At 41.1% G+C, this 9,709-nt stretch overlaps 1 protein-coding gene across 1 annotated transcript; it reads left to right on the top strand.

Moving 5' to 3' along the window:
• Positions 1–3,364: 3,364 nt before the first annotated feature.
• Positions 3,365–9,424, top strand: HIPK4 (homeodomain interacting protein kinase 4). Its single transcript, XM_078662314.1, has 2 exons — positions 3,365–5,044; positions 9,416–9,424. The coding sequence occupies exons 1-2, from the start codon at positions 3,365–3,367 to the stop codon at positions 9,422–9,424; spliced, it is 1,689 nt and encodes a 562-aa protein (XP_078518440.1).
• Positions 9,425–9,709: the final 285 nt, after the last annotated feature.

The following is a 9,709-nucleotide window of genomic DNA, read 5'->3' as shown; positions in this document are numbered from 1 at the left end:
CCTGGCGTCCGAAGCCCCTTCCAGGCCACGGGCTCCGCAGAGGCCTATTCTCGGAGTTAAGCTGAAGAGCATACGGAGGGATTTAGGCCCCATTGAGTGCACCTCGCGCTGCGGCCCCGGCTCTCCCAGTTCGAGATGGAGTCCTGTTTTTGGTTAAACTTTCTTCCCCGGAGGTTAATGATGTTAGTGCCGCTTTTAGAGACGGTTGCTCCCTGAGAGGGGGTTTGGGAGGCAGAGACCAGCCGTCAAGGCCCTGTTGTTGGAAATGTCATGGTGCTGAAAGAATGCCCACTTTTCAGGTGTGGAGCCTATTGTTCTATTTTTTTTAATTAAGGCCTTTGTCCAGCCTTGGTTGAATGCATATGCTTTGCAGCTTTCTCTGGGGAACTGGCGCCTTAGCTCGCCTCCGCCTGTGAAAAGTGTTTAGTGTGGCCCCTGAGCCTGCGCTCTCAGCGATGGCACTTGCGCGATGGTCTTTAGACTTCATTGCTCCCAAAAACTGTCCCCTGGCCCGCCAGAGCGCAGGAAACCATACGGGTCTCCATTTTACCTGTACACGCGAGCTTACCAAACACTCTCCCTCGCAGGGGCTTTTAGATGCTGCCTCTCTTGAATGTATCAGTCCAATGTTCTTCATACTGGACTAGGCAGACTCGTGAGGTCCTTTAGGAATACAAGTAAAATACTGTGAGCCTTAGCCTGGTTTACCTGTCACCTGTTGTCTACACGTATGGTTCACACTTGATGCCTTCAGTACAACACTATGGTTGTTTCTCTTTCCCAGGAAATATTTGGGGATCTCACAGGGAATAGTGTGATTCAAGTAACTTTAAAGGCAAGAGAGATGTAAGGATCATTAACAGATATTACAGGCTCGTCGAAGATTTCCATTACTTTTCAAGCTGTGAGCCTGGTTTTGTGAGCAATACCAAAATACATTGATTTATCCACAAACTGACAGCTTCTCAGCAACTATCCGAGGCTGAGACCATAACAGAAGGCGCTCGCAAAAATTGAACCTTCCTCTGAAATGCAAACCAAAGTTGGCTTCTTGCTCACCCCGTGTTGTTTCCCATTCAACCTGCTAGTTCACCATATCTGGTGGTCCACAGTCCCAGGGAACTCTGCAAATACTTGCACCTGTGCTCCTCTTGCTGCCCCCTTAGTCTGCAGCTGGGAGAGTGGTTACCTATGTGCTTTTTGTCGAGCTCTCTCATGTAAGCGAGTATGGGTGGACTGCCTGGTTCTGGTTAGAATTCTTAAAGAAACAAGCATTGGCATAGACAATAGGTCCCGCTTTTGGGACCTTATAAGTATTTAGTTTTGCAGCACAATATCCTTGGTGCAACAACATCAGCTGTTGCATGGCTAAGCCTTGTACCTTATAAGTGTTTAGCCATGCAACATTTGATGTTGTTGCACCAAGGATATTGTGCTGCATAAGTAAATACTTATTAGGTCCCAAAAGCGAGACCTATTGGCTATGCCAATGCTTGTTAAAGTTGCATGTAGCTCTAAAAACGTGTGAACAATGATCTCCAGTGGTACAGTGAGACCTGAAAACACGCCTGCACCATCTGAACACCTGTAGAGTGGAATGACATTCTCCACTCATCAGAGTTGCCCTGTCAGTCTTCCCTTCTAAGAAAGATATAATGAAACACCACTTCTGAGCAACCACCATGGGCCGCAACAACTCTTGTCTGATTACTGGCTAAGGCCTCCATGTCCTGCTACCAATGTACCTTACCTTGAAGTGCCTCTCCTCTCAAAGACACCGAAATTCCAGGTTTTGCAGTACCACTGCCCTCCGCAATTTTTCGGTTCAAACTTGCTGAAATTTATCATGGTACAATACACAGCAAAAATATAGAATTTGGTGCGATAAATACAGATTCCCTGTATTATGACTAATTTCTGAAGCCCAGATTATAAATGGGGCAAATAGGGGTGTGGTATTTACCTCACCTGGTAAATGTCAGTCATTATCCCAGCGCTAGGTAGTACCCGGGGTCCTTAAATACCTCCTATTGCAAGAGTTTTCACTTGGAAATTTGAGAACTTATTGGGAAATTACTATTTAAAGCATGCATTAGCCTTTGTTTCCAAACTCTCTCACTCGATAAATTTCGTCACCAAAACAAAGCTGTCTGGAGAAAGCAGTGGGGGTGCAATCCTTATCGCACAGCTAGGAATTCAATTCCACATGCAAACTCCTGTTTGCACGGTAATTCTTACCTATGCAAAATCCTGTTTGCACATGGATGGGAAGTCAGCCCCCAGCTAGTAATCACTCCCAAGCTGAAGTAATGGTATTTACTGGGTGTGGTAAATTACTACCCCTTTTCTGACCAACTACAATCGGGGTCTCAGGTTACCAATTAGAAGGAATCCAGTGCAATCAAAACATATCTTTACTCTCATCATTATCACTTACCTCGATGGCAGGTCCAGATTCTACAAATGAAAGGGGACTGGGAGTCTACAGATCCAAAATTAAACGTTTTACAGATATATGTAAGACTTTTAATGAAGTATGTGCATGAAAGGCTGTGTTTCCATTCCTTCCTCTTTGCTCCAGATCTCTGATGAGTATAAACCGATTTTCCCCTTTTCATTAGTGTAACAATGGAGTTAATTTAGGATATACTATTTTTTTTGCATGTTTGATAAAAATAAAATCTTGAACAGTTATATGGCAGATTGAACATGTTCTTCAGATAAATAATTTAATGGACACAAGTCGCGCCCTTTAACAACAATGTTTGGTTTGCCAATTGAAGGCGAGCTGCAACCACCACTCCCCAGCCCCCACCAAACAACTAATCTGTTTATTTTCATTAAACAACCATGATTCTAAAAGAGTCAACACAGTGGATTAACTCAATCAACGTATTGCACAAAAAAGTCACTGATTTTAATAGAAACACACTGTATACCAGACCTGCCCAATTCTCTTATTCGTAGGAGTTGCTTAGATCAGGAGTCAGAATCACATTTAGCATAAATGATAAATGGATCACAAGAAAACAAGAAATATGCAGAAATGAGAAACAAGCATTTAATTTACTAAGATCAGCCCGCAATTAGATCTCTTTTTGGAAAGCATTTCCCAAAATCTATTAGGACCAAAAAAAAAGAACTATTTGCCTCAAAGGTGTTCCAAAAGACTTCTGACATGCAATGATATATCAGCTCATGCAGCCATCATGGAATGCCACCATCTTGGAAACAGCAGAATGTTGCCCATTGTTACCTAGACACATCATTCCAGAGATACAGTCTTTGGCAGAAGCTAAAATTCCACTGGGCATTTGCTTTGTGTTGGGGCTCCTTATAAAGAACAGTTCAAGAGCAGGTTAACATGGCAGTACTCCAGTCTGAAACTGACTGTTATGATATCATTGAGATCTTGGGAAAAGGGACATTCGGAGAAGTGGCCAAGAGTTGGAAAAGGAGTTCAAGGGAGATGGTGGCCATTAAAATTCTCAAAAACGACGTTTGCCGGAGCAGGATCATAAAAAACGAACTAAAGCTGCTGAAGGCCATGAAAGGGGTAGACTCAGAGGAATCTCACATTGTCCAATTTTATGAGTACTTCCATGACGACTTGAAGTTCTACCTGGTTTTTGAGCTTTTGGAACAAAACCTGTTTGAGTATCAGAAGGAGAACAACTTTGCCCCATTGCCAATCAGACACATAAGGACAGTCACAACACAAGTGCTAAAAGCTCTGTCCAAACTAAAGGAACTTGCCATTATTCATGCTGATCTGAAGCCTGAAAACATCATGATTGTCGACCAAGCCAGATATCCTTTCAGAGTGAAGGTGATTGATTTTGGATCAGCAAGCATTTTCAGTGAGGTCCGCTATGTGAAAGAGCCATACATCCAGTCCCGGTTCTACAGGTCCCCTGAGATCCTACTTGGCCTGCCATTCTGTGAGAAGGTAGACATGTGGTCTCTAGGATGTGTGATGGGAGAGCTCCAGCTCGGATGGCCCCTTTACCCTGGCAACAATGAGTACGACCAAATCCGGTACATCTGTGAAACCCAAGGCATGCCGAAGATGCAACTTCTAAATGCAGCTAGTAAAACTTCCAGCTTCTTTAAGAGGAACCCACAACCCCAAGTTGGGAACCAGTGGCAGCTCAAGTCAGCATCGGAGTACCAGGCGGAAACAAATGTGAAACCTCTGGAGAGGAGAAAATACATCCTCAAGTCTCTGGATCAGATTGAATCGGTGAATGTCAACAAGTCTGTCTTCCCCGACTGCGAAGTTCTGGCTGAGTATTATGATTTAAAAAACATGGTTGAGTTAATCAAGAGGATGCTGACCTGGGACTCTCATGAGAGGATCAATCCTAATGCTGCCATGAAACACCCCTTCATTTCCATGCAGCAGCTGAAGATGAACTATGAGCTCACCAAATATTATGAAATGTCTCTACAGTGCATACATGCCTCAATTAAGAAGGATCAGGGAATACTCGAGGACAACACTTATTACACTATGCTAGGGGACAGGTATTATGATGAAGCGGATGACTATTATAAGGACAGGAATGCACACACTATCTCATGTCTTAACACAGTCCAAAGAACCATTGATCAAATGGATGACTTAAGAATTGACGAACCGAAAATGGAAGGCAGTATGAACATGTGGACCGAAGGGTCAAGCATTGCAGCATTCCAGAGTTCAACCTCAGTTGAAGGATCCTCCATTTGCCAAGATCATGCCTGCCTTCATTTACCTGCCTACCAGAGCAACCGCCCACGCCTTGACCACCGCCGGGAGCCTATTCTCTCCTACTATGGATCTCGCTATGGGTCAAAGCACCGAAAGGCCCCTCATCACACCAAGTCAGATGTCACCTTTGGAAATTTAATCCTGTTGGGGCAGCAATCTCCAGGAGATGCAGTAAGTTGGGAGGATGAAGAAAGCAGGAGCCGCACTTCCGTCATCAGTCCTGCTGAGGAACCTGGTGTGTCAGGAGAAAACATGAGATTTACGAAGACTCATGGGTCTCCGGCCATAGAGGTAAGCACAATCCTGTAGCATTGTGTCATAGAAATACTAAATCCGTAGTTTTTTTAGCTCCCATGTAAAAACATAATTTGTCATCACTAGACGCTTTAATACCTGGGCCAAAGGTTTCGGTTATAGTTAATGGATCTTGCAGAAAAACATGTTCCAACAACTTGGGAGGTACCTTAACACTTCACTGAACAATATAAAGTCTTCCACCAGTACAGTTTAGAAAAAAGGTATAAACATTTTCCAACCATAATGAAAGATTATTTAGACATCTGTAAATTAATAAAATTCTGCAGTAAACGATAAGACAACTCAATCCTATTTTATCAGTACCATTGATAGTATAAAATAATCTGGATCTGTTGTCGTCTTTGATAGAATTAAGTACATTAAATTAATGCTGAGTGGCCAGACTCAAAACAGTGAAGTACATGATAGCAACACGTGTTCAAAGATTCTAAGAGGAGTATGGCATTGTCTAGCTGTTTAGACTTCCCTGTGTGACACTCAAGTAACCTCAAACGATGACAGATGATATAACTTTATTCTTAACTATTTTCTAAAATTCTAAATAACCAATTCAACAAATTATATTTCATGATAAAAGGATCACTGCTATAGAAATGAAAATATTTATTTATACATTTTTTGACAAAGATAATAAATCCATCGCAATAAAGAATCATATATCCTAATTTTGGTCAGTGAACTGAATTTGTTACAAAAAGTGATAGGTCAGATAAAAGCAGTCCTTAGGCATACATTCAGCAGCCCCTTTATGCAATATTTAAAGTAAAACTTGATACAACCTTTGGGACCCTTGTTAAGATCTCTGTAAAGATGGTAAGAGCATGAAACAAGGATCTACTTACAGCAGAACGCCAAGTGGGGGGGGGGACTTACTTAAAAGCACCGTTGGAACAGGTTAATACATTTAAGGGGAAATTAACTTGTCCTTGGTTGTTGTTTTGGGGGGAATGTCAGACACTAGCTTACAAATGTGGCGCCTCATTTATGAGGCTGTACGTCACTTTTACGCCGCTGGTGCGTCACTTTTTGTGACGCACCAGTGGCGTAAAAAATGCGCCTTGTTGCGCCATATTTTCAAAGTGACGCATCTAGGTAGATGCGTCACTTTGTAACCCCCTGCGCCACATTACACTTGCGCCAGGTATAATGTATGCAAGGGGGCGTTTTGATGCAAGAAAAGGTAATGGAAGTGACGCAGTGAAATCTATAAGATTTCACTGCGCCACTTCTAGGACACAAATGCGTCAATTTCTTACGCCTGCCTCACAGCAGGCGTAAGACTGACGCAGGCCCTTTCACATGGGGCTTGCCCCATGTGAAAGGACACATTGCTGGAGTTGCGTCACTTTTGTGACACACTCCAGCAATGCGTCACTTTTGCGCCATACTGATACGTCAGAAATACTGACGTATCTGTAACTCCTTGCGCCATAATGCGTCATACTGTAAATATGATGCATCATTGGTGTCGCAAGGAGGGCGCAGTGAAAAGTGACGCATCGCTGTTTTCACGCAGCGATGCGTACATTTTCATAAATGAGGCCCGTGAAGTCCAGCATCTTGCATAATTTCCACACCTGTTCAAAATGAGGAGGCAACACCCCATAGCGTGAATTACATTACACTTAGAATTTTTGCGCTAACATAATTTGCACTGTTGTGGCTTCAAACTGCTCTTTTACTGCATGTTTATCAAGTAGGAAAAATGTGGGGCAATTGGGTTCCCACAACTATTCCTAATCAGGTGTAAATGAAGGAACTAGGGTATGATACACATGAGGTGGATGGCTACACGTGTGCTTTATCAAGGTTGTAAACATAAACCCTCTTGCTCTGGGAATTTGTTTTCTCTGTACAAAAACATTTTTCTGTTGAATATATTGCCATGACTGCCAAATTTCAATGGTTCTCAAGGTTTGGGTTGTAACAATGGCATTCCTTAAGCTGAACCTTTAATGTGAATTTCGTACGGTGTTCTGTAATTTATAAGGTGTCTACACATAACGTTGTAACTGTAAGCTTTTTCATTGATTTTCTTGTTAGTTTACAGTGACAACCCATTTAAAGCTCAGTCCCTCAGTCTCTGGTGTCTATTATTAACTGTTCTTGGCAGAAAGAAGGTGGCCGTCAGCTACACTGTGTGGTCATCCTCACTGCCCACAGTACCCACCGATGCCTGCTCACTCGTTGGATTAGACACAGGTTACCCATGTGAGAGTAGGGTAGTAGAACCAACATCTAAAGAAATTTGTAATGGAATTTTGAAAAAAGAATTTGGAGAAATATTACTAGGAAATATTGATTTGAACAGACTATTGACTTACAATGACAATGAAATGAGGTATTTGATAAAAGAAGCAGCTAGATTGGGTAATGAAGCACATGACAAACTGGTGGAGTTAGCAGAAGGAAAAATGTGAAAAGAAATTATAAAATGGATTAACCACGATTTAATTAAAGAAATTAGACTCACCACTATAGGAGTGCAAATTAAAGATTTCTTTGAGAAAACGCAAGACTGTAATGATTTTAAAAAATAGACAGAGAATTGGAAGAAAGGGACAGCAACTAGAAAGAAAATAAAAGGGATTGATGGAAAGGCCAGAAATGTTCTCGTGATTCAGAAGTAGGGACAAATTTGGGTTCGGAGTTTCCTTTAAGGGAAGTTTAAGGGGGGAATTTGGTACATATTCCATGGACAAGGTCTTATTAGGATGCTATTACACAGAATTTTCTCAAATTGCAAGAAGATCCAGCAAAGTGGTATGATAAAATACATAAATTGACACACAATTCTGTAATGTTATAGACTGATTTAAATACTTTGTTTGCGATTGTAGTTCTTGAGGATTTGTGGTTAGAATGTAAGGTTGTTGTTGGATGACCAACCCAAGAAGCAGCTAGGCTTAGTCCTAATAAGTTGCCAGTCACAGAAATAGCAGAAAACTAGAAGGCTGTAATTGAGTACTTGAAAAAGCTAGTTCCAAAAAGGGTTATCAATTGGGCTAAGATTTTGAGAAAACACAGGTACCTAAGGAATCAGTGCATTCCTTTTATGAGAGGTTGATGCATGTTTACTGGCAACACAGTGGAGTTAACAACCTGAAAAAGATGAAATTAGCAATTTTGTTTCCGCTATTAGTGAATGGTTTGAGGTCGGAGATCAGTAATCATATTCAACAGAGTGAATTGTGTTGGCAAATCTTGATGTTGGTGAAAAATATTTGTTACTTTATGAAAAATGATGATTACAGAATAGAGTGAATGGAATGAATCAGGTAATGCAAGGAAGGAAAGGAGAATGGGATTAATTTAAATGTTAAAATGTTGAAAAATAATATTGTGTATCATTCTTATGCGAGAATCTAACACTAGAAAACTGAATGGACGCAAATTCCTAATAGGATTCAGGTAAATACAGAAGAAATTCAACAGATACCGAGAGGAAATTCTGGACTGAACATGCAGATTCCGAAATCAGTTCGAATGCCCACAGCAATAAACCGGTGATGCAGCAGAACATGAGAAATAAAATGGCATATAATGCAGAGTACCAACAAAATACTATGATTTTGAATTATGAAGTGGCAGGGAATAGTTCACATTGACAGCGTCTGAGAGGGGAGGAGGATTGTTTGCTTGGAAGAGTCCTAGAGGTATTCAGAGTAGCCTATATATTGATGGAGAAGTCAATGGCCACCATGTTTCATTCCTGATGGATACCCATTCTAAAATTCATCTGTAGGAGTCCCAAACCTGCCCCTCTCAGGAAGAGAAGTCCAAGTTGTAGGCATCAGCAATAAACACATTGTTAATCAGGTTACAGCAGATGGTCCAGTTAAAATTAGTCAGATAGAGAATAAACATCAGCTTATATTATGTTACTTGAGTCCCGTTAACTTACTTGGAAGGGATCTCCTCTGAAAAATTAATTGTGTAATATATTACATACCGCATGGTATTGCATCTGTAATGCAAGATTAAGACTGTGTTTTCAAACTTAGCTTAGAGTACTTGCGATTTGAGTTGTACCCAGCTCTGACAAAAAAAGATATACCTAGATTTAAGACATACTGACAAAAAAAAGGTATGAGAGTACACTGGTAAAGAGATTGGATTGGTTAAAAGGGCAGAACCAGTGATAATAAAGATCAAAACATATGCGATATTTCCTAGAACAAGGCAGTACAGTGCTTACAAAAGAGGGAGACGAAGGAATGCCCTGAGATGTGCCTGGTAGTCCTTGTAACTCTCCAGTGATGAGAATTACAAAGACAAATAGCACATGGAGAATAGCACAAGATCTCTAAAAGATTAACTAAACTGTTGTTCTTTGTTATCCAGTGGTACTGAACTCAGCAGTAATATTGTCGCAAATTCAATCAGATGCAGAATGGTATACAGTCATTGACGTTTGCCAAGTTTCCTTCTCAATACATTGCATGAGGACTCACAGTTTCGCTTTGCAATTCAATTCTTGAATAAAGTTCTCGTGTGGTATAGAATTCCATAAGTGTATACTGAAAGCCCTTCCATATTCTCTCAATATTGAAGAAAGGTTTAGTGAGTTTAAAATAGCCATGTAATTCAGTCCTAATTCAATGTTTTGATGATTTGCTAACTCCATCCGACATGAAA

The sequence above is a fragment of the Lissotriton helveticus genome, chromosome 9, assembly GCF_964261635.1.
Source record: "Lissotriton helveticus chromosome 9, aLisHel1.1, whole genome shotgun sequence".
Taxonomy (NCBI): domain Eukaryota; kingdom Metazoa; phylum Chordata; class Amphibia; order Caudata; family Salamandridae; genus Lissotriton; species Lissotriton helveticus.
This window is presented reverse-complemented; position numbering and strand designations above follow the sequence as displayed.